Genomic DNA, 25,819 nt, shown 5'->3' on the forward strand with positions numbered 1-25,819 from the left:
TGTGTGTGTGTGTGTGTGTGTGTGTGTGTGTGTGTGTGTGTATGTGCGCGCGCGCATGCGCACTGGTAACGAGGAGATGGGCTTGCACCCTCTTGTTTTGGCCCATCTAGTGGTGATCTGAAGTTCTACAGCTGAAACATTAAAATGTGTTCTGTGACTGAGGGCACATATAGGCAAAGAAACTAAAAATCATGTAACTATATTTCTTAAAGCAATAATCACAACGTTATATTAGGAGTCCTAACAAAACCCAAAAGTGCGTCTTTCATTCACCTCTACCCAAACTGTTACTGAAGATTGTCTCGAAGTGCTTGTACTGTATACTATAAAGCAATGAATTATGAAGAGTCCATCCTCTTACGACTGTGGGTAGGTGTTTTATACCAGTACTGTAGGAATGCGACTGCTTTGTAATGATGTACCTGAGGCTACAGATACCTTGCCAGCATGTACACCTGTGTTTGAGAAAACTGCAGCCAGACTGTGGCTCGATCTTTTGAATACAGTGATGTGGCCCAATCTGGGTCAAGGCTGGTCACCAAAATGTTAATAACAAAGTTAATCAGACCATACAGGTGGTCTGATTTTTAGTTAGTGAATTGTGCACCATTATGTGTGTGTGTGACTTACATCCCTGTGGAGTATATCATAATTTGAGATGTAATTATAAAGCCAGAGTTGTACTCCCTACAGTACCATCAGTATTACAAAACAATACATTTTTATTGTATTTTACTAAAACATACATTTCAAGTATTCAACAGTACAATTAATGATTAAACCATCTGCAACTTATAAATAGTTTAAAACTGGTTCTTTTTTATGCTAAATATGTCTAATACAGTAATAATGGTAAAACAAACTTTAGAAGTTGGTTACAGTAAAAACTTTGCTCAAGATAACAGATTATTCTAAGGTGCAAACTACTGTCACCCAATCATTGGGTTTGTCTACAAAGTTGAATTCACTGTTTAATTTGTAAACTGTCCATTGAATAAAAAATAATAGCATATTTAATACCAGTTTTCTTGATTATGAACCAGTTTAAATACAATCGAATTAAACACATACAATAATACTGAATAAAAAATGACAGAACACTTCAAAAAGTCTTCTCTTTCACTGACAACTGTTGCATGATAAAGAGCAAAACAAGTAACAATGGTACTACTTTCTTATTAAAATCACGCTATTAAGCTTGCAAAATATTAGTTTCCGAGCAGTTCAGTTTTTCGTTTTCACAGTTTCTGTAATAAAATAAAAATATAAAAGCATAGCACATACTGCTATGGCACAGCAAAGAAGCTCCTTTTCTGTTCACAATACAGAGTCATAAACCACTGAGCACCGACATGTCTACAGCTTTGCTGAATTTAAAATACAGAGTTTGTAACACTATAATGTCCAAAATGCTGAAAACTAAATCATATTAGTCACCAATCTATCATTAGAAAACAATATAGATTTATGAGTGAAGGAGACTGTCTTAAAATACACAAAACTGAACAAAGTGGAGGGTAAAAACAGCACTTAAAAATGTACACAAGGAATTAGAAGTCACTGTCATCATCTACAATGTAGTTTGCAGCTTTCCTTGGTCGACTGGGCTTCGTCTTTGGAGCTACTCTTTCCACTTTCATTTCAAGATCGTTGTCCGAAGCCGCCTTTTTTATTTCTGTAACACAGAAGTATGACCATGAACCTGTTACATTATGCAGTCCTCAGAATGAAATAAATTTATTGTGTATTCTATACAAGTGAAAATCTTATACCATAGTTTCTTTGTTGCCCTATATAGAAAAATAAAAGGTAGTGGGGGATAAAATATCAGGACCGAAGGATTACCTACAACTTTTACAGAAACCAGACCACAAGTATACGAAAAGGAAGCAGACTGGCAATAGTGATAAAGAAATTTCTGGTAGCTGTGGTAACTAGCAGACAAACTGGAAAGTGCCACGACATTCTGTAATAGTAACATCTGCCCTCTCCAGGGGACACCACTTTGATAAAGCACTGTCCGTGCGGGTGGAGAGGCTTGCGTATCCACGTGAAGCTGAGGGCTATGCCGAAGGTAGAGGAACTACTACCAGAAAGGCCTCAGCCGATGGATCAGACAGAGTGTCCCACAACTTCCCATCTTCCCTATCCATTTCTAGTCCTATCCAATTCCCTGACCCAACCCAAGGTGTGATGCAAACAGTGCCGAGGGGTGCGCAGCACGTGGAAAGCTGTGTCGCAAATGAAGCCTCGGGGATACCGCACGACCTCCCTGAATAAGTAGCCTTACACCGGGCAGGGTATTCGTGGTGTGGACCTTGTAGATCCCCAAATCTCGTGAGACCCATATGGACACGATTAAAGAAAACATAATAGAAAAACAAACTGAGACCTCAGATATCCCAACATTGAGATCAGTACCAATGGAAGGCATTCCCACTACTGAATCAGGGTCTAGACCTGAGCCAGAAATGGGAACTGCAACCAAGAAACTAGACCAGATAAAGATCAAATGCTTGTCTGGGGCCCAGAGGAGGAAACTACTCAGGGAACAGAGGAAAAAGGAAGGGAAAGAACGGCTTCCTAAAGACAAGTGAAGGGAATTAAAGGGACTTGAACCTAAGACCCCCAGGATGAAACTGTCTCAGGTTGAAAGACAGGTAGCAAGTGGATAAATGAGGAATTATAGACTCCCTCCTCCCTGGCTAAGCAGGTCCAGAAAAAATGGAAGCAACAAATAGGGAAACAGACCTATAGTACTTCAGTCTCTGTTTTTTGGATAGCAGTTATCCAGGAAGGTTATCCACATGTGGCCATCACCTTGCAGCAGGAGGAACTATTGCAGATGGCCCTCTTTGAGAAAAGTGGGACGGGGACGACACTGGCCCAGGACCCACCTTCAGGAGTGTCCCTCTAGATCGTTGTGCCCTCAATTTTTGTCTGAGGGGGTGCCCACATTAGAATGTCTCAAGGACTAGGTGCCCATGATATCCCCATGGGAAGATGCAAAGCTGCTGGTTAAGACGGCAGCGGAGCTTCTTAAGACTGCAAAGATATCAATATGGGTACCTAAGATCCTTAAGGAAGTCTCTCCTAAGACTCTGTTCGGGAAAATAGGGCCCTGAACCCAAAAGTCTCAACAGAAGATTGGAAAGTAATCAACCAGAAGGACGAACCCTGGTAGTGGAGGTCAGAGAGAAGTCCCCCCTGGAAGGAACAGGACCTGACATTGTTTTTAGGGTTCTCGCAGGTTACCATCAGTGTTCTCAAAGGTGGCAGCAAGACGGAGACTGGAGGTGCTGCAGATTAGTCTGCCGCACAGTAAAGGGGCATCTACTGCCCCGAGTCGCTGCCTGGGGAGGCAAGAAGTGGACGTGGTCCTGATACAAGAACCCTATTTATATAAAGGGGGTGTATCAGGCATCGGTGGCACTGAAGGTAAGCTGATTTATGCTAGAAATCTAAGAAACTTCAGAACATGCATCTATGTAAGAAATGAAATTTCTTTCATGCCAATGATGGATTTCTGCTCTAGGGACTTATTGACCATTAAAATGCAATAATGTGAGGAAGGTATCATGAGGGAAATTGTTTTGGCATCAGCATACCTTACTTATGAAGACAACTCTCTTCCTCCCTCGGAGGTGAGGAGACCGGTAGAGACTTGCCATCGGCAAGGTGACCAACTGCTGGTGGGATGCGCGCCAATGCCCTCAACCTAGTGTGGGGCACCAAGGACGCCGACAGTAGAGGTGAGTACCTTCTTGAATTCCTTTTAGCTAAGAACTTAAGAGGTCCTGAATAGGGGCAATGAACCTACATTCAGGAATAGCAGAAGGGAAGAAGTAATTGACACAACCTTTAGTTCCATGATGATGGGCAGCCATGTCAAACAATGGCATGTGATGTTGGAGCCAGCTTCATCGGACCACGTGTACATTAAATTCAAGGTTGAAATGGGAATCAGACAGACTGTGACCTATAGGGATCCGAGGAAAACGGACTGGGAGACATATAGGAGGGACCTCGACTTAGGCTTATCGAAAATTAAAACCTCGATACAGGATCCAGTATAATTTGAGGAAGTAGCAGAGGCTGTTACCTCTGCCATAGTGACCTCATGTCACAACAGCTACACAATCACCAAGTAGTGCACAAACAGGAGTGTGCCTTTGTGGAATAACTTTGAAACACAAAGAAAACAGGTACGGAGTTCGTTTAATACTGCGAGACGTAAAGGACAATGGGCTAAATATCGTGAGGCCCTCGTCAACTACAATCTTGCGATCAGACAAGCAAAGAAGGCATTCTGTGAGGAAGTGTAGAGCACAGCTGCACAAGCCAGACTTCACAAGATTCTCACTAGAGTACCAACCAATCCAGGAGGTACGTTAAGGAAGGAGGCTGGAGAATATACAAAGACAACACACGAGACATTGGAACTGCTCCTCAAAACTCGCTTTCCTCAATATGCTCTGCCGGACAACAGTCCGGAATGTGATCCCGGAGAGAAAATGGTTCTCAGGCACTCAAAGAGAGGACTGGGAATCGGCCAAGGAGTGTGTGAACTTTAATAAAATCCAGTGGGTGGTGGGAACATTCCGACCGTTCACGTCACCTGGGCCAAATGGAAATTTTCCATCTCTCCTGCAACAGGCAGAAGGAGAGCTCGTAAGAGCCCTATGCAGGCTATTCAGAGTTAGCCCAGCAGTATGATCATTCCCAATGCTTGGAGGGAAGTGAAGGTTGTCTTCAATCCAAAGCCAGGGAGAATTGATCATACCAAGGCTATGGATATGAGACCAATCGGTCTGTCCTCTTTCATTCTCGAAACATTGGAAAAACGGGTTAATGTATATGTTGGAGAGAGGAGACTAAGTAGGGCCCCTCTACATTCAAACCAACATGGATATCAACACACATATCAACCAGGTAAATCATGCGAGTCAGCTCTCCACGAACTTGTTAAGAAGGTGGAGAAAGCCCTTCACTTCCAAGAAATAGCCCTCTGCATCTTCCTGGATATCAAGGGGGCCTTCGGTAACACTACCTGCAGCAGAGGTGCATGACCTGGGGACCACTATATGCAGGTGGACCAGGGCCATGCTCAGTGGAAGGAAAGTAGAGGCTACCATGATGAATGTAAAGATAGTAATTACCATCACTAAAGGCTGCCCACAAGTAGTAGTTTTGTCCCTTCTATTGTGGAATCTAGTGGTGAATGAACTCATTGAGGAATTAAATTTCAGACAATGCTTCTGTCAAGGATACGCAGGTGACCTTGTCATAGTAATACTTGGCAAATTTACTGACAAGGTTAGAAATATGGCACAAGGAAGTTTGGACATTGTGCAAAAATTGGTGCAACAAACAGGATCCGAGGGTTAATCCTAAGAAAACTGTTGTGGTGCCATTTACGAAGAGACATATTCGACACTCAAGTTGGAATCTAAAGCTCTTCAATAAAACTCTACCTGAGAAGGGGATAGTGAAATACCTAGGGGTAACCTTAGATTAGAAGCTGACATGGACCCCTCACATTAAGAGTATCTGCTCCAAGGCAAGAAGTACTCTAGTGAATACTAGAAGGGCTTGTGGCAAAAACTGGGGCCTAAGCCCCAGGGGTACGCACTGGATATACACCACAGTGGTCAGACCTAGGATTTCCTACAGGGCCGTAGTGTGGTGGAAGAAGGTAGAACAGCGGGTTGCAGCTAAGCAGATTGCTAAGGTGCAGCGATCGGCCTCCTTAGCCGTACCATGCAGAATTAGCAGCACACCAACCGCTGGAATGGAAGCCGTGCTGGACATGCCTCCACTACACCTTTGGGTCAAGATGGAGGCAGCAGCTGGGGTGCACAGACTTAAAACTGGCAAGAACTGCGTCTCATTCAGATATCCAGAATGACACACTAATACAGTGAGTGAGGTAAATATAGGAGTGGATGGGGAAATGCCTGCCGACATTATAATAACTCCCAACTGCTTCAACAAGCCTTACAACATAATAATTGGAAGTAGGGAGCAGTGGGAAAAAACAGTTTGACACTGCTCAGGGGCCATCGTTTGGTTCACCGATGGGTCGAAAACAGACCGAGGCGTTGGGGCAGGGGTGTACAGGTTTCAGCCAAGACTGGAGAGAATCATCTCTCTAGGAAATCTGGCCTCTGTATTCCAAGCTGAAATTACTGCACTCAGGGCATGTGTGGAGGAGAATATGCGTAGGTGCTACAAGGACCATGGCATCTATATCTATTCAGACAGCCAGGCAACCCTGAAATCATTGGCAGCTCATGCAACAAGATCTAAGATTGTTGCAGAATGCCACAGGGCTCTGGTGGAGCTAGGGGGAAGCAATAGGGTAAACCTAGTGCGGATCCCTGGCCACTCGGGGATCTGTGGCAAGAACAAGCCGACAGATTGGTTAGGATGGGGGGCAACAACTCCATTTATTGGACCGGAACCTGTCCTGACTATCACCAACGCTATGATCAAATTAGAACTACGGAACTGGCTTAGGAAACAGCATGTAGAATATTGGACCAAGGTTCATAAACAAAACCATGGTAAGGTAATGATGCCCAAGCCATGTTTTAAAAGAAGCTCTGTAATCCTGGAATTGAACAGGAAAGAGATCAAACCTCTGACTGGACTGATGACCGGTCATGGGAATTTCTAAAAACACCTACACACAATGGGTATAACAGAAGAGGACCCTAAATGTAGGATCTGCGATGAGTGTGAAGAAACTGCATCACACCTAATCTTCGAATGCATGGTATTGGAGAGTAAAAGATACAGAATCTTCGATACAACTAGACCTGAAGAAATTGTGTCTAACAAAGAACTGGTAGAGGGACACTCTGCACTATTTGAGGGCATTGGTTGGCTTTACTAGGTATACAGGGAGCGATACCGCACAATAAACAGTTTCGGTGCGGGCAGTGGCGGGTTAGACCTTAGCTGTTTTAGCTTCCCTGTTAAAATCAAATCAAATCAACAGCATCTGCACTGTCAATATTATTTCAACGAACACTCCTGGAATGCTACTACTCTTTACATGAAATTAAAAGCAAGCAGATTAGCAACCTAGTCAATAAAAAAAAAAAGTCGAAGGAGAAGAGGTTTCTATATTACACACACTTGGGTTGCAAGAATGGTCAGTGATGAACTTCTCTTTAATAGCTGAAGTGGCATTAAGAAAGGAATCACCACCGCAAGCAACAGATGTCACAGTGTACTACGTGAGTCTGAACGGAGTGATCACTCAGAAAAACTGATGTTTGGCTCTCATATGGCAGGTTGCTATGACAATGCTTTACAAGTATGATAGGTGGATCGAAGAGAGATGTACACAGTGATGGGGATACTGGACAACACAAGATGACCAAAGCTGTAACAGTCTTTCCACAATGAATGCCTGCTATTCCTCGTGTTCACTAACAAGGAACCCCTTGAGTGCAAGGTTGCAAGTTCAATCTTTATTTGAAAGTGTTCTGTCAACAGTTCCGACAGAAAAAGTATTAGTTGCTAATGACTCCCCATGTGCATCAGGAGAGTGACAAAATGAGTGTCCGGAAGGTGCAGAGATCGACCTCTAATGGGATGTATGTATCAACAAGTCACAAAATAGACATCGTTGACATTCGAGAATGTTCAAAACAAACCATTAACGTGCACCATGAACACCAAATGAAAAATAACATGCCACATGGATCACAAAGGTTCACACCCCAAGATCAAAAACATTCGTTGGGAGTTATAAACTGTTTAGGACATTCAGCCAAGTATCCACTATTAGAGAATGCATACAGAATCAAACCGTTTTAACAGGGTAATGAGAACTGATGGAATGAGACGGCATGCAACTGAAAGCCAAACAGTCTGTTGTGGAGCTTATCACGAAACTGGCTGTCATTTTAAAGCATAGCTGCAGATAGAGTGATAATATATTTTATAGGTACAGAAAAAGCAAACATCCAGAGGCTGTGGTTTCAAGTGGTATGAAACACAATGTCAAACATTTTTCAGAAGACATAGTTTGCTCCTAACACTCCTGCTTGCTGTGACGTAAATATTCCCTACTTCCCTTGCAAGATTGATTGATTGAGACGGGTTATGGGAATATAATTGAGAGGGGACTAAACTGGGAGTTCATCAGACCCAGACTTCTGGAGTGAGTGACAGAAGAAAAAGAATCTGCGAAAAGTGGACGGATACAGTAAGGGGAGTCAAATTATAAAATAATGAACAGTAAAACACAGAGTAAAGGCATAATATGTGGGACCAAATCGAAAAAACAGGGAAAAGAGAGGGGGGCAGGGCCAGGGGGTCACAGACTGAGAAGACTGTAAAAGAAGTCCCAACAACAAGCAACCCATCCCTGCTCTAAGACTAAAGGACATCCTTGTATCTGAAAATAAACACCAATTTCACGGAGGAAACCTAGGACAAGTTTACCATCCGTGGTTCATCTGCTAACATAAAATGTAGGGAATTGGGAAGACTATACTTAACACAAAGGGCCAAAAAGAAGAAGACATTCCATCAATATGTGAGATATGTGAGATATCGTCAACTGGCTCCACAACCACATTGTGGGGGTGGGTCATTACATAGGAGGAAACAATGTGTGAGCTGGTTATGACCAAAGGGTAAATGGCATAAAACAGTGGCTACTCCTGAGAGGAACGCAAGGAAGAGCACCGAACTGCAGTAGATTCCTTAATCGTGCGCAGTTTATTACTATGAGAAGTAGTGCTCCAGATGGCCTTCCAGTTATGGGCAACGAGAGATTTGATGTAGATCTGCATATCCGCAGTTGGAATCTTGAAAGGAAATGTGGTAAGTATCTGCTTCTCTAACCAAACGATCAGCCAGTTCATTGCTTGGGATACCTACATGATTTGGGACCCAGATAAAGACGACTGGACAGGCGGCATGCTCGAGGGTAGAGATAAGGTCGTGGATAGCAGAGACCTAATGGTGACAAGAGTAGCATCGGTCAATAGCCTGCAGGCTACTCATGGAGTCTGAACAAATTATAACACTGTGGAGGAAGGCCTGAGAAACAAAAAGGAGAGCCCCGTGAATGGCTAGAAGTTCTGCTGTGAACACACTACATGACCCCGGTAATAAATGGTGTTCGAAGCCAGTGAGAGACGTGAAATCGTATCCACCTTATCGATAGTCTTAGAACTATCGGTGTAAAAGATTGTGACATCCTTGCAAAGTTCCAGGGTGCCACCGACAAGATGCTGGAAAACCGCAGGAGCGACACAGACCCTAGGACCCTGGAATAAACTAGTCCTAATCTGTGGTCTAGGCACCGTCCAAGGGGCAGTGTGGGGAAAAGACACGTCGTGCAGTCCCGTGAGAGGAGATGGAGATCCCGACAGGGGGAAGTGAGATGCACGCCAACGAGCAATCCCACCCACAGGCGGGTGTTGGGAGGGATACATACATCACTGACGAAGAACGCAAGGTACACAGGATGGTCACAGAATTGGCGAATGGCAATTGCATAGGAAACAAGGAGTTGGCTCTGTCAGATGTGTAGAGTTGGAATCCCCGCTTCTGTGAGGAGCCTATTAACAGCATTAGTGCGAAAAGCACCAATAGCCACATGCACCCCACAATGATGGATATAGTCAAAGAGTATCATAGCAGAAGGAGCCGATGAGCCATAAACGTGACCACCATAATCTAGCCTGGAGAAGACCAGGGCACAGGAAAGACTAAGAAAAGTGGAACAGTCTACACCAAGATGTGTGGACCAGGAGGCAGAGAGCATTAAGCTTCCACTTGTATGTAGTCTTTTGGTGGTGAATGTGGGGCACCTATGTCATCTTGTTATCAAAAATGAGCCCCAAGAACAGGACTGTGCTACAACGTCGAGGAGCTGGTTGCGTAAATAAGGTTCTAGATCGGGGTGCACTGTCGGTTGACGACAAAAATGCGTAACTCGCGTTTTGAAAGGAGGAAACTGGCTGTTGCCCACGTAGAGGCCCATCAGATGGCGCCTCAGAGCTGGCACTCAGCAGACGCTACTGAGTGGGAGCTCCACCACATGCAAAAATCGTCGATGTACAATGCCGGGGTAACCAGAGGCCCAACAGGGGTCACAAGGCCATTGAAGGCAATGAGGAAGAGTGTGAAACTTAGCACAGAACCCTGTGTGATACCATTCTCCTGAACCTGAGGGAGACAGAGTGAAGTGCCAACTTTAACCTGGAAGAGCCGGTCATATAAAAACTCACAGATAGAAATCTGAAGGGGACCACGGAAGCCCCATTTGTGGAGGGTAACTAAAATGTGATGGCACCAAGCCATGTCATATCCTTATGTAGGTCAAAGAAGACCACGACAAGGTGCTGGCGGGGAGTAAAAGCCTGTCAGATGGCTTATTCCAATCAGAGTGAATAGTCAGTTGATCACCCTGCCCGGAAGCCACACTGATACGGGGGACAAAAGGCCCCGAGATTTGAGTAACCAACAAAATCTGAAGTTGACCATCCTTTCGAGCAGTTTACGAAGTACATTCGTCAGGCTAATTGGGCAATGGGTGTCAAGCAACGTTGGGTTTTTCCCGGACAGGGTAATTTTACTGTCTCGTCATTGTGAAGGAGAAGCACCTGTGAGCCAAATGTGGTTGAAAACCTCTGGGAGACGTCTGGAAGGGGTGGGGGGCGGCATCGGCAAAGTGTGTTGAGAGGTGTTCTGTGAGGACCAATGGAACAGTGCATAGAGCACCTTGGTATTTCAGAGCCTGGACAGTTGACTGTTGCTGGCAGCCCAGAAGGCTACGGAGCCTGGACTAAACCTGCGATGATGAGGCATATGTCCCCAGGGAGGAAACATAGCACTCCGAGCATTCCTTTTTACTCTGCTTAATACGGTAACGAGTCTTAGCACAGAGACGCTTAAAAGTGAGGAGGTTGGTGTGTGAAGGGTGTCAAATCACTGCAGCGCCCATCAGCGGTCCTGGACAGCGACTGCAACAACCGTGGTCCACCACGGTACCAGACGACGACAAGGAGGATCCGGAAAGGGAGACAGTAGTGCCAGCAGCACGAAGAATAGCGGCAGAGATGCCTCGCATGACTACATCAATGGAATTTGAGACGGAGGTGTCAAAGTGGACAGCAGACATATATAAAGGCCAATTGGCCCTGCAGAATGCCCAACATGGGGGGGCTGTCTGCCTGGTGGCAGCAGGGGAACAATAGAATCGCCGGAAAGTTGTCACTGTCAGAAAGATCACTGTGGGATGATCTATGTAGGGAAGCCACGAGGGCAGGAGATGAGATCGTTAGATCGATAGAGAAAGTGTCATGAGCAGCACTGAATTTGGTATAGGAACCATCATTCAGGACACACAAATTGTGGTCCATGATGTATGGTCAATTAGGGTACCCCTACCTGTTGAAGTGACACTCCCCCACAGTGGATGGTGCGCATTGAAGTCCTGAAGGAGGCTAAATGGGAATGGGAGTTGTTGGGTTAAGGTACACAGTGCAATGTAAGCAAGTGGTCTACCTGGTGGGAGGTAGACATTGCAAATGGTGATTGCTGGAGTCATCTGCATTCTAACTGCTATCCCTTCCAATTTGGTACCTAGGGGGAATCCAGTCACTAATGACATCAGAGCAACCCAAAGCGCAGACCCCACCAGACGCTACCCCGGGGACAGCACGGTTCTGATAGAACACCTAATAACCACAAATAGCTGGAGAGTTGTCATCACAGAAATGCGTTTCTTGAAGAACGAGAGAGAATGCAGAATACGAGGAGACGAGCCTGCATTTCTGATAGGTGACAACAGTATCCATTGCAATTCCATTGATGACCATGTGGCGCGAGTCCAAGGTAGACACGAAGCCAAGAAGGACATCAGGTCATTTGGTCAGTAGTAGTCACCGACAAGGATGGGGTGACATCCATAAATAAGATGTCAGACTCAGTTTGCGAGGGGCGATATGGCACCTCCAGGCACCTTGTCATGGGATTTATATTCTCCTCCTCCTCCTCCCCGGGCAGGGCACAAGGGAAGTACAGGCTTCTGCAAGATCGGGAATTGAAAGAGAGGCCACCTTGAGCTGCACAGATGGTATGTCTCATGGCCGTGGCCGAGTGTGTCGTGTGGCCTGAGAGATGCTGGGGAGGAGCCCGATCGCTGGCAGATGCTGAAGAAGGGGGGGGGGGACTTCTACGGCTGGGGAGGGGGAATGGCTCCCTGATGGGAGGTCATGGGAACTGGAGGTGAGGGGAAGGGGAGAGAGACAGGGCTGAGGAAAGCAAGTAACAGACGCACAAGTTGAATACAGTGACACTGGATGGAGTGTGTCACACTTTTGATGAGCCTCAGCATAAGACAGGTGATCGAGGGACTTTTATTCTTTGATCTTCTTTTCTCTCTTGTAAGCTGGGCAATCCGGCGAGCGAGGGGAGTGGCGGTCAAGCACAACTGACACACAGACGGCAGAACACAGGGGCTTCCCTCAGGGAGTGGGCGGCCAGTCACCACACAAAGTGTCCGCCATACAGCGGGAAGGCAAAACCACCAAAAGCTCTGAATAGGTGGAGGGATGTACAGCTTCACATCACACCTGCAGCACATAACCTTAACCTTCTGTGGAAGGGTATCCCCCTAAAGCCAGAATGAAGGTGCTAGTATCGGTGCCGCTGTCTTTGCAGCCCTTCTCCACACGTTGAACAAAATGAATTCCACGCCAGAATAGCACGGAGTTCCACATCAGTTTGCAGGATGAGGTCCTTATGAAAAATTACTGCCTGGCCCATATTCAGAGAATGGTGAGGAGTGATAGACATCAAGATGGAGTCCAGCCACATCTTACTAAGAGACTCCACTTCACCAAACTTGTCCTTTATATTCCCCACAAAAAACAATGGCTTGGTGGTGGTGAATGTGTCCCCATCCATCCTAGTACAGATGAGGTAACTGGGAAAGGGTTTCATCCCAAGACGGCAAGCCTGGCCCTCCTCCCACGGTGTGGCCACAGAAGGGAAGGTTGGTCATACGAAGCAGCATTCAAGGATCCTTCACCATTCAAAGAGACGGCTGTTTGCAGCTCGACACACTGTGTGCCGAGCATCCGCCCTGATACCACCCACTCCGACCAGGGGCTCTCCCCACGGGCACCACCCAGTCACACCGAGGACCGCCTGGCAAGACAGCCGTTGCCAGGAGCTCCAATGCTCCATGAAGATATGCAACCACTCCTTGGCATACTTGGGGAGGGAACAGCTCAGGTATTAGTAGCGTAATCCCTGTGTTCTCAGGGGCTCAGTGATATGGGTACATTGCTGCCCCACCACATGGACTGGCTAATGTGTCAGTGACCCAGCAGGGTGGAAGGAGGCTACAGTGGTGAAGGAAGGGGAGAGAGGAATCCACACTAGATGCTAGGGAGGGAATTCTTCCCATATTGCTCACACTAAAAGAACTAAATTTTGAAGGGGAGGTCAAACCTCGAGTGGGGAGCTAATCGCCACAAAGGATGAAAGAACAAAATTGCGGCCAATACAGGAAACCAGGTGGATAGCCAAGTCGACAAAATTCTGAACACCCAACACCCAGAGAGGGGAAGGAGGTAGCAACGGGGAAGGAGTGGGGATAGGGAGGGAGGGGGCAGGGTGAAGGAAATTCAGCCAGGGAATGAAGAATCGGCCACAATAGCTCAGGGCCCCACGTGCACCACGCACAACTCACGAAAGAACCGTGAACCCCCTAGAGGGCCCTTGCGAGGTCACACACGAGAAAGAACTGTAGGGTGCGGAGCACCAACTTGTTGCAGCATAACAAAAGGCTTTCCATCAATTTACCAACCAGATTAACATTTGGCATATTTGTATATGAATGTATCGAGGCACTGATATCAGTTGATGTTGCTTGGCACCTCTGATTTTCAGGGGACCTCTAATCTGCATTTCCTCTTCAAGCCCCAATTGGTCAGAGATGAGAACAAATTACTTACTGAATGACGGGATAAGATTGTTTATGTTATCTACAAACTTTCAGGCTAACTCCACAGTTTGCTGTGCCACATGAAGTTGACGTTTTGTTTGAAATTTCATTACCTTACCCCTTCCAATTCAGTAGCACAGTTTGCAGTTGTGCAAATATCCACTGCTTCCCCCCTAGATCATTGTAATCTACATCATATGCAATTTGATGTGCGTAACATACAAGATCAGGTCACACATAGCCTGTAGACTGTATTACCATCCTTGCAATACGCAAACATCAGTTTTTTGAAGATTGTTCCTTGTCTTTAATATCCATAGTTCTTATGGACTACACACATTGCTGCAGACTTATTCGAAATCTGTTCATAGATGTTTTTTACTGTGCTGCGAATGATCTTCCACATACATAGTTATGTTCAGTACTTGTTCCTCTGCCAATGATAGTCCTCCATTATGTTTCACCGGTGACAGCATTTGAGGCGGCCTGTCTGATAAGGATCATCATCATCATCATCATCATCTACATCTACATGGCTCTACACTTGTTTCAGTGTAACTTTCACTTGCTGAACACTTACTGTCATCGTTGTACTCTTCAAGTACATTGTCCACACAGCTGAGTGTACACAACACCACACATTCCTCTTATTTATCTTGCACAAATGCTAATATTTCATCTGTCACTTTTTCTCACACTGCGAAATTCCTTGGGTTACTTTTCGATGAAATGTCAACTTCGGCAACTGTTGTAGATATAATGCAAGTTTTGCTTTGTTATTGCTGCCACTGCTCTGCTTTGTATCAACACCACTAGCACTGTAGCTCTCTCGAGTTACTGACTAAGCAGTTCAACTATGCTCTGTAGCCTCATGCTGTGCTCACCATTGGATACCTGCAGTCCCACCCCACTTGCCATTAGCAGCCAATATTGTGGTTGCATGTTTGGCAGTATGTGGAGTATCTAACGCTGTAAACATAATTGGCCAAACACTTGCTAAAGGTGTATGGAGACTATACAGTAAGTATGTCATATGAATAACATGACACGGATGGTGCCTACAGAGTTTCAGTAGCTATCGAAAGGGTATACACGACAAGCCACAGCCTGGTCAAACCACCTCAGCTGCGATCCCTCACAATGAAGAGGGTCTATTGATGCATCTGTTTCAGTCTGCAGATTACTACAATGAAACTGTGTGCACACCTGAATTTTGGCTATAATGCCATGGACAAAATGTTTCACACACACTGTTATTGCGAATTGTGTGCCAGATGGGTTCTGGAGATGCTTAAGAAAGACAGAGTGGAAATTTGTTCAGATCTGCTGACAAATACAAGGTAGGACAATTTTCTGAACATTCAGTTCCAGTGTCAAGTAGCTTGTTTGCTCACATACCAGCACGAATGAACACTGTAATGCCACATTTTTTGTTGATCTCTGTATCAGAGTGGTCAGCGTGGGTAACTGCAACGCAGAGGATCTGGGTTCGATTCCCGGAACTGCCAGGAATGTTTCTTCAGTGGGAGGGCTGCACCCTTCCCTTCTGAAGCTAACTGACAAGGTACTCAACTGAAGAGTTGTTGCTGCAGATCACAAAAATGACACCAGCCACGAGAGTGGTGAGCCGACCCCATGCCCCTCCATACTGCATTCAGTGATATCGCTGGCAGAGGATAACGAGGTGGCTGCTTAGTACCAATCAGCCCACTGGAGCCCGTGGGTGGTATTTGGGTAATTTCACTTTTTTTTACCTGTCTGATTGAGATTGGCACTCTCAGCCTGTTAACCACACAATTTGGTTAACAATATTGTGTACTAAGATCAACTACATGTTAAATACTGCTAGCTTCTACACCTAACAATAAGTGTGAGTGGTATTGAAAGTTTTAATTGTCATCCTAAAAAAATGAAGTTCCACAATTTTTTTTAGTCTGCAGGTAAATATTCACAATCCCAGACACACTGAAATTCTTCCCACAACCACACACTGCTAGAGCTGCCAAATCAAAATGAGAAACCCTTCAGGGTAGGTACACAGACAAGGCAAAAACTTTCAGGATTATTTCCTGGATATCCCAGTTAAAAAACACTTTTCCCAATGTGAAAACACACTTTTTTCATATTAAGTCACAGTAAGTTTCCGCAGATTTTTCCCTCTGAACTGTAAAACTTATCAATCCTTTGAATGGTTAATGTTTAATATCCAGCATAGAGCACTTTAGGAAACGGAAAAAAAGAGTTTTGGAAAGACCTTTGATATGCAGCAACATATATGCTGCATATTTTTGTATTAAAAAAAAAGTATACATTCGAATTCCACTAAACGGGTCACATTAGCTTCTGGAGCACTGAAATTGAGATTGTGATGTCTTTTTGTAAGCAAATCACACCTCATGTCATGTGATTTTGCCAGCTGATAACAGATATTCGGAGCATAGGATACATGTCGTCAGCCAATAGCAGTATCACTTAAGTAGCGCGAACACACGTAGAGGAAAAGTTAATGTTGTTACAAGGAAAGCTAAGCTTTCACATGTAATATTGGCTTTTTTTTTTACACACACTTCAAGATACATCACACAAATGTGCCAGTAAAATTAAAAACAATGACATAAATGTCTGTTCGGCAGGACTAATTATTCTACAAGGCCGTTCCTCAAAGTGCTAAGTTTCAAACACACTGTGATTTAAGAAATTCATCCCACATAACATAATTCATCTTCGATAAAAGGAAATTTAATTTGGAAGAAACACTTTTCAAAACACCATTAGCAATATTTTCCCCGAGACCTGTAAGAAATAGGTTCATTTTAACGGCTGCCAGAGAGCGCCAAGAAACAGGCATCATTGCACGTGTGCACCTGTGACGATGTAGGAAGCCCGTGCATTGTATGTCTAAAGCATTAAGAGATCTTGCGTTAGGTGATGATGAAACAAGACATCAGAGGATAAGTCAATATCATTGGAATTTCGTAAACCGTGCTAAAATGCATAATTTGGCTTTGAGCAGACATTGGATTGTCCAGATTCACAATGAAGTAGACCCCACCTGATATTAAGCTTTTCAGTGTGGTTTCCGGGGTGTAAATTTTCTTGGAGTACCAGTGCTGTACTATCTCTTGCTTGGTTCTTTGTTATGGCATTATGCCAGAAGGTGAAAATGTGCACTTTAAATTAGGAAACTATTGGAACTAGTCAATACTCTGGAATGAAACACTTCATTTCAAATAAACTGACTGCTTCAACAGAAAAGATTAATAAAAGCCAAATTTCTTTACCGACAAAAAGTAACTTCATTGTTCTGCAAGGCGATTAATGCTCTACTGCCAAATACCTGGAAATAAAATAATAAAACAAACTAATCATATTCCTTCTGTAGTTAAGTGAATGTATTTTAATTCACTTGATACCTCCCGACCACAAAAATCGATTTTGTTTTCATTTGATGTGAGAGCCGTAAATTTAGAGGAAACAGCGAAATCACTAAATGTAAATACGAGTCACTTTCAGACTACCCCCCTCTCCACTATACTAACAACTCTGTGCATGCGCACATCTGGCAGCTAGTACGTGCCAGAAATATTTTTCTCATTAGCATCTGGCTGCTACTGCCGATACAGCTAACAGCTACAGGAAGCAGGAGAAAGCACTGCTACTGAGTCCGCTGGCAACTGCTCAAGCAAGCCTAATGTAGACAGCTGTGATGCAGCACTCACTCATAGAAACCAGTTAATTGTTACTAATTATTGCACAGTCGTTGTCGCCCTAAGATCTTAGACATTTTGCTGTTGGTGAACACTTAGTTTTTTAGTTCAGGGTGTTTTGTTGTTGTAAACTGTATTTTACCTTTGCAACTAAAGTCTCTCTCTCTCTCGTTTTATTGTTGCAGTATTACTCTGCAGTAGTGGGATACAGTAATATTCTTTGTTGGAGTATCAGGTCTTAGCAGTGAAAAATACAAAAATTTAACCAAAAACTAAAACAATGAAAAATTCCCGAGTTTTCTCCCAGATGAAATAATTCTCGGGTTTTTCCCAGTTGTCCAGGAGCGTATACAACTTCCATCTCCACTTCACCCATGGGCTGTGTTACTTTGCTTTGGCAGCTCTAGTAGTCTGTGCTGTGGTGGTGGTGGTGGGTTTCACTGTGTCAGGGATTGGCAGATGCGTACCTTCAAACTAACTAAAAATTCATTAAACACATTCATATTTTCTGAGACAACAATTGTAAATGTCATCGTCATCTTCAGTTTGAAGATTGGTTTTAAGACACTCCACACTACACTATTATGCGCGGGCCTCCATCTCTGAATAACTACTGCAACCTACATCATTCTGAATCTTCTTACTGTATTCATCTGTTGAACTCTCTACCATCTCCCCCCCCCCCCTCCTCCTCCTTCCCATGCATAATTCAAATACTAATTTGGCCATCCCTTCAAGTCTCTAAATGTGTCCTATCAAACAATGCCTTCTTTTGGTAACATTGTGCCACCGATTTCTTGTCTCCCAATTCCTTTCAGTGCTTCCTCATTAGTTACATTTCTGACCCATCTAATCTTAGCATTCTTCTGTAGCACCACATTTCTAAAGCTTCTATTCTCTTTTTACCTCCACTGTTTATCATCCATATTTCACCTTGATACATGGCTACACTCTAGACCTCCAGGAAGGACTTCCTACCATTTAAATTTATATTTGATGATATCAGATTTCTCTTCTTCAGAAATGTTTCTCACCATTGCTCGTCCACATTTTCTATCCTCCCTACCGCAGCCACCATTTTATTTGCTGTCCAAATAACAAAACTCTTCTACTACTTTAAGTGTCATTTCCTTATCTGGTTCCCTTAGCTTCACCCAGTTTAATTCGACTGTATTCCAGTATCCTCGATTTGCTTTTATTGATGGTCGTCTTATATCCTCTGTCCAGTCTGTCCATCTGCTCTTCCAAGTTCTTTACCGTGTCAGAATTACGTACTCAGCAAATCTCAAAAGTTTTTATTTCTTCTCCCTGAATTTTAAATCTTATTCCAAATTTTTGTTTGATTTCCTTTACTCCTTGTTCAATGTACAGATTGAATAGCATCACGGATAGACTACAACCCTATGTCACTCCCTTCTCAACCACTGCTTCCCTTTTATGCTCCTTGACACTCATAACTGCTGTCTGGTTTCTGCACAAGTTGTAAATAGCCTTTCACTCCCTGTATTTTACGCCTTTACCTTCAGAAAGGGAGTATTCCAGTCAATATTGTCAAACACTTCTACAAGTCTACAAATGCTATAAGCGCAGGTTGTCTTTTCTTAACCTATGTTCTAAGGTAAGTCATAGGGTTAGTACTGTCTGGCATATTCCTGCATTTCACTAGAATCCCAACTGATCTTTCCATTCCTCTGTAGTGTGTGTGTGTGTGTGTGTGTGTGTCCTGTGACCATGATTTACCAAACATAGTTCGGTAAGCTTCACACCTGCCAGCAACTGCTTTCTTTGGAATTGGTATTCTTGTATTCCTATATTATTCTTGAAGTCCAAGGGTATTTGACTTGTCCCACACATCTTGCTCACCAGATGGAAGAGTTGTCATGGTTGGCTCTCCCAAGGTTATCAATAATTCTGATAGAATACCATCTACCCCTGGAGCCTTGTTTCGACACTGGAACTTACGATACTGGGAGAATAATCTGACAAAGCTCTTATCTCATCTTTATCCACACCCATTTCCCCATCTGCAAAATTGCTTTCAAGTTGTTCTTCCTTGTATAGACTCCCACTTTTCAACTTTCTCTTCTTTTCTTGGGACTAGTTCACCACTTAAGCTCTTTGTACTAATACAGCTGCTTCTCTTTTCCTAAAAGGCCTCCAATTTTCTTGTAGGCGGTATGTAACTTTCTTTATCTGTTTGATCCTCTGCTGCCTTCCCTATTTCATCTCCTAAAACTACTCTTTCATTTTTTACTGTATTGCTTTCCCATGTTCTAATCAACTGCTGCCTGGGGAGGGGTGGGGTGGGGTGGGGGTGGGGGGACTGCTTCACCTCTGGAATATTTAACCCAAGAGAACATCATTTAACCACAAACTACAGCTGCATGTCCTTGAGAAAAATTACAGCTGTTTCCTCTTGGTTTTAGCTGTTCACAGGACCAGCACAGCAAGGCCATTTTGGTTGATGTTACAAGGACAGATCAGTCAAACCGTGCAGACTGTTGACCTGCAACTACTGAAAACCCTGCTGCCCCTCTTCAGGAACCACATTTTTGTATGGCCTCTCAACAGATACCCCTCCATTATGTTTGCACCTACAGTACAGCTACCCATAATGCCGAGGCACCTATGGCAAAATCCACGGTTCATGGGTGGGTGGAGTGGGAGGATGATAATTAACACACTGCAATTACACTTTGCACAAAACAGAATATAGAAGCCTAATAACACACTGACAGAAAAATATAATTACAATGACTATGGGTAAATGTGGTTCATAGTTCTTAAACAACTTATCCGAAAATTAATTCTTACCCTGTGGCTTGCTCGTCGATGGGCCATCCGAATCAGAGATCCTTGCAACTTTTTTCTTCTTTGGTTTAGCTGCCTTTTTTTTCTTCGCTTCAAACTCACTGTCCGTATCACTGACAATGATTTTCTCAGTGTCAGAGTCAGAGACAGATATCCTTTTAACTGCTTTCTTCTTTTGTTTAGCCTCTTTCTTTGTCTTCTCTTTGGGCTCTCTGACTGAACTGCTCACAACATTTTCTCCCCTGCAAAACATACCACTGCATTTAGGGGATCACTTTTAATCTGATTTCACATCATGCACGTCATCTAATCACTAACAAGAATCCATTTTTTAACGCAACTACAGGCAATTTCTGAACAATAAGGATAGAAGCTGAAGTAATGCATCAAGATTTGGGCTGACACTGCTTACTAGATGTGCTATCCACTACACCACCTGGCCAATTTGGCTTGGCAGAAATTTCAGTTCACAGCTACATATTCTATCCTGATATAGGTAAGGTTGAGACTCAATATGACTCCAGGAAAATGTAATTACAGAAGATCAATTTCTGAATGGTTATACAGTGCTGCCAACAGGTCACTTGTCATCTGTAGTCACTTTCAGTAACTACTACTTGTTAGAAGTCAGCAGGTCATTTTATTCAATCTGAGGCAAGTTGGATGGGTTTGTGAGAGCAAGAGCATAAAATAACCAACAGAAAATCACCAGCAAGTGTCAGTGATGCTGTAAGCACCGCAAGAGCATTGCCGTTGGATACTGATTGTGATCAGTTAGTGGATGAATGGAAGCTTTTCCAGTTGGGTGTCATTGTAAGTTGTGAGTGTGTTCTGCTTTAACACAATATCCAACTGACAGTTACTGGAACCAATCCATCAATACGAAGTGCACAACAACTGAAATATTCTCAGATAAGTACAGTGGTGAAATGAGCTCTGCCTCATGGGAATGCTGAGACCAAAAGGGGTTTTTCTGCATAAAGAAGATATATTATAAAGGAACTGACATTGCTCTCACATAGTAAAAGATACAATGAAATTTTATGACAACAAACTGGAAAAAGTTTGTATGACAACAGTTGCTTTCTTTGGACAGTGTGCATACAATATCAGATAAACCTAGAAGAAAGAATTAAAAAATATCAAGAGGGAAAGAGAGCAGCTGGAAGGAGGTGGCCAACAAAAGCTTTCAACTGAGAAAAACCAGATTTCATCATGTGAGGAAATAATAATAAAAAAAAAAAAAGGCAGCAGGAACAGGAATTATTATTGACTGTCATTCATAGCACCATTAAATCCAATGGTGGAACTGCTATCAACTCACATGAAGCTGTCATCAGCGGTGTTCAATTCTGCATCCACATGCGGGGCAATTTCGCTCTCCTGCACCAAGATATTATCATGCAGCTCCAGTTCACCACCACTTTCTCCTTCATCGCTGTCACTGAATGTGAACTTCGCCTTTGCCGCTGGAGCACAAATAAGAGACATCCCACGCTATTTACAAAATATATATAAAACAAAAATAAATCAATATATATATTATAAAATTAAGTGTACGATGTGCATTCTGCTAAAGCTCAGAAACGATACCTGGTACGAACAAGGGAGTTATATGGTGTGTAGCCATCCCCTAGCCATGAAGGTGGTATCAATTTTTATCTGAATGGTGGGCTTTTGAAGATATAAGAGCTGGGAAGGTTCGCCCTCTATAATTTTCTAAAATATTGCAGAACATTTGAGAGTATTCAAGAGCATTCCACAACATTCCAGAATGTTTCACAATTATAAGCGATGTTATGAAAAGTTCAGGAATAGTCCTGAACATTTGTGAAGAATCCATGATGTTTGGGAACATCCTAAATCATTTTGGAACATTTCACGACACACTCTAATGTTGTGGAATCTTCTGGAACATTGTGGACCATTCTGGGCCTTTTTGGTATATTCTGGAATTTGCCACTGGTGAGGCTACCCTCTGGTAGGAATATACAAAGCAAGACCAGTCGTGTGTTCCAACATTAGTTTCTTATCAGTGACGAATGGAAGAACCAAAAAACTAGTGCAATGAGTGAATAAAAACAGTGAAGTGTGACAAAATCATTTTACGCCATACTTTAAAGTTTATCCCTTCATTTTAACTACCACACAATCTCATACCAACTCCCTGAGCAAAGCTGGGCACCACAGCTACTTGCCTATACAAAAACAAGTTTCACCTGTAATGGGGGCATCCTGTGGTGGTGAAAGCAAGCAGTTATCTATGATCTTGCAGTAATTGCTGTCTCTGCCTGGTGGTAGAAAAAGTACAGGAACATTTAAAGTTGGAAGGCTGAGTGCCAGTCATTCGCAACATTGAACACAGGAGACCCACAACATGAGACCACCAGACATAGCAAAACCCAGTAAGACTCAGTCAGTGGGCAATAGCCAATGTCCTGTGGTGACATACCATCCCTACTTTCCTCCACCCACATCTGTTACTAGTCAGCAAGATACTGCACCACCTCAAACAACTTTCACATCTTTGCCTGTCCTACATCTCTTTTAACTTTGAATCCCAACACGTCAATCATATGAACTATGATTACAAAAGTTAACAAATCAGTCAAGAAGGCTAAGGGAGTGTTTCTGCTAGATAGAGCAGCTAGTTGTTAGCATCTCACTTATACAGTGAACTGACATCACTTAGTTCCAGTAAGATGGATGCAGAGGGATTATGGGCGAAGATACACTATGCAACAAAAAGTATCCGGACATCTGGCTGAAATGAGTTGCTAGTTCATGGTGCCCTCCCTTGGTAATGCTGAAATGCAATATGGTGGTGTCCCACCCTTAGCCTTGATGACAGCTTCCACTCTCGCAGGCATACCTTCAATCAGCTGCCCTGTCACGAAGTCGGTGTTCCAAAACAACCCTAAGGTTTTCTCTAGGATTCAGGTCAGGATTCTGTGCAGGCCAGTCCATTACAGGAATGTTATTGTCATGTAACCATTCCACCACAGGCCGTGCATTATTAACAGGTGCTCGATCGTGTTTAAAGATGCAAACGCCACCCCCGAACTGATCTTCAACAGTGGGAAGCAAGAAGGTGCTTAGAAACATCAATTAAGCCTGTGCTGTAATAGTGCCACGCAAAACAATAATGGGTGCAAGCCCCTTCCATGAAAAACATGACTACACCATAACACCACTGCCTCTGAATTTTACTGTTGGCACTACACACACTGGCAGAAGACATTCACCAGGCATTCACCATACCTACATCCTGCCGTCAGATTGCCATATTGTGTACCATGATTCGGCACTGCTCATTATGTTTTTCCACTGTTCAATCGTCCAATGTTTACACTCCTTACACAAAGCAAAGTGTCGTTTGGCATTTAACAGCACGATGTGCAGCTTACGAGCAGCCGCTTGACCACGAAATCCAAGTTTTCTCACCTCCCGTCTAACTGTCCTAGTACTTGCAGTGGATCCTGATACAGTTTGGAATTCCTGTGTGACTGCCTGGTTAGATGTCTGCCTATTACACATTACGACCCTCTGACTGTCGGCGGTCTCTGTCAGTCAACAGACAAGGCCAACCTGTAAGCTTTTTAGCTGTGTGTGTCCCTTCACATTTCCACTTCACTATCACATTGGTACATGTGACCTAGGGATGTCTAGGAGTGTGGAAATCTCGCATACAGACGTGTGACACCCAATCACCTGACCATGTTTGAAGTCCGAGTTCCGCTAAGCACCCCATTTTGCTCTCTCACGATGTCTAATGATTACTGAGGTCGCTGATATGTAGTACCTGGCAGCAGGTGACAGCACAATGCACCTAATATGAAAAACTTATTTTTTTGGGGATGTGCCGATACTTTTGATCACATAGATTAAGCGGACTGTAAATTGTGCTTTGGAGAGCTATGTGCCTAGTAAGTGGACAGAAGATTGGGAAGGCCAACCATGGTTTAGTAACAAAATTATGAAGATGCTGTTTCACTCAGTTCAAAAGGGAACGCACAATTGGTGACAAGCAAAGTTTATTAGAGATTTGGGTATCTGTGAGAAGATGTAGTGTGAAGCATACAGCAATTACCACAGTCACACCTTACATGTTCTGTCAGAGAACCCAAGAAAATTGTGGTCCTAAGTAAAACCACTAAGAGGGTCTAAGGCTTTCATTCAGTCTTTTTGGCCAATCTGGTGTGGCAGCTGAAGATAGTAAAACAAAAGCCAAAGTTTTAAATTACACATTCAAGGACTTACTCATACAGGAGAATCATGCAAACACACCATCATTTGACCATCTGACAGACTTCTGCATGGACAACACTGTACAGAAACTGCAAGATCTGGTAGCAAAAATGAATCACCGTGTCTGGCTTGAATACCAGAAAGATTTTCCACAGAGTACTCTACAGCATTGGCCCCTTACCTAGCCTGCATTTATCATTAATCTCACCCAGTACAAGGTCACTTGTGACTGGTAAAAAGTGCATGTATATAAGAATGGTAAAGGAACAAACCTGCAAAATCACAGACCAATATCCCTAACTTTGGTTTGCTGCAGAATCCTTGAACATATTCTCAGTTCAAATACATTCAACTTCCTTGAGACTGAGAAGCTTACGCCCACGAATTGGCACATTTTTAGAAAGCATCGCTCATGCTAAACTCAGCTTGCCTTTTCTCACATGATGTACTGTAAATTATGGATGAAGGGCGGCACGCAGATTCCGTATTTCTAGATTTGTCGAAAGCATTTGACATAGTGCCCCATTGCAGGCTGTAAACGAAGGTATGAGTATATGGCTGAAGTTCACAATTATGCGAGTGGCTTGAAGACTTCTTATGGAACAGGATCCACTATTTGCCTACAACAGAGAGGATTCATCAGAGACAAGGGTATCGTCAGGATATTCTAGAGTACTGCTCAAATGTTTGGGATCCATACCTGGTCGGATAGAAGGGAGTCATCGAAGCAGTTCATAAGCGGGCTGCTAGATTTGTTGCCGATAGGTTCGAACAACACGTAAGTGCTACAGAGGTGCTTTGGACACTGAGTGGAATCCCTATAGGGAAGGTGACATTATTTTTGATAAACACTATTAAAAAAAGTTTAGAGAGCCAGCATTTGAAGATGACTGCCAAATGATTCTAATGCTGCCAACATATATTGCATGTAAGGACTATGGAGATAAGATACAAGAAATTATGGCTCACATGCAGGCACACAGACAGTTGTTTTTCCCTCAATTTGTAATTAGAACAGGAAAGGAAATTACAAGTAGTGTTACAGGGTACACTCTACCACACACCG

At 43.6% G+C, this 25,819-nt stretch overlaps 1 protein-coding gene across 1 annotated transcript in view; it reads right to left on the reverse strand.

Moving 5' to 3' along the window:
* Positions 1-1,204: 1,204 nt before the first annotated feature.
* Positions 1,205-25,819, reverse strand: part of LOC126425234 (DNA topoisomerase 2-like) — a 154,221-nt gene continuing 129,606 nt past the window's right edge. Inside the window, exons 23-25 of the mRNA XM_050088193.1 lie at positions 21,830-21,974; positions 20,509-20,747; positions 1,205-1,675 (exon numbers count right to left, since the gene is read on the reverse strand). Of these exons, the coding sequence (XP_049944150.1) occupies positions 1,551-1,675; positions 20,509-20,747; positions 21,830-21,974 (509 nt within the window). The 3' untranslated portion in view covers positions 1,205-1,550. The remainder of the gene's footprint in view (positions 1,676-20,508; positions 20,748-21,829; positions 21,975-25,819) is intronic.

The sequence above is a fragment of the Schistocerca serialis genome, chromosome 10 (assembly GCF_023864345.2).
Source record: "Schistocerca serialis cubense isolate TAMUIC-IGC-003099 chromosome 10, iqSchSeri2.2, whole genome shotgun sequence".
Taxonomy (NCBI): domain Eukaryota; kingdom Metazoa; phylum Arthropoda; class Insecta; order Orthoptera; family Acrididae; genus Schistocerca; species Schistocerca serialis.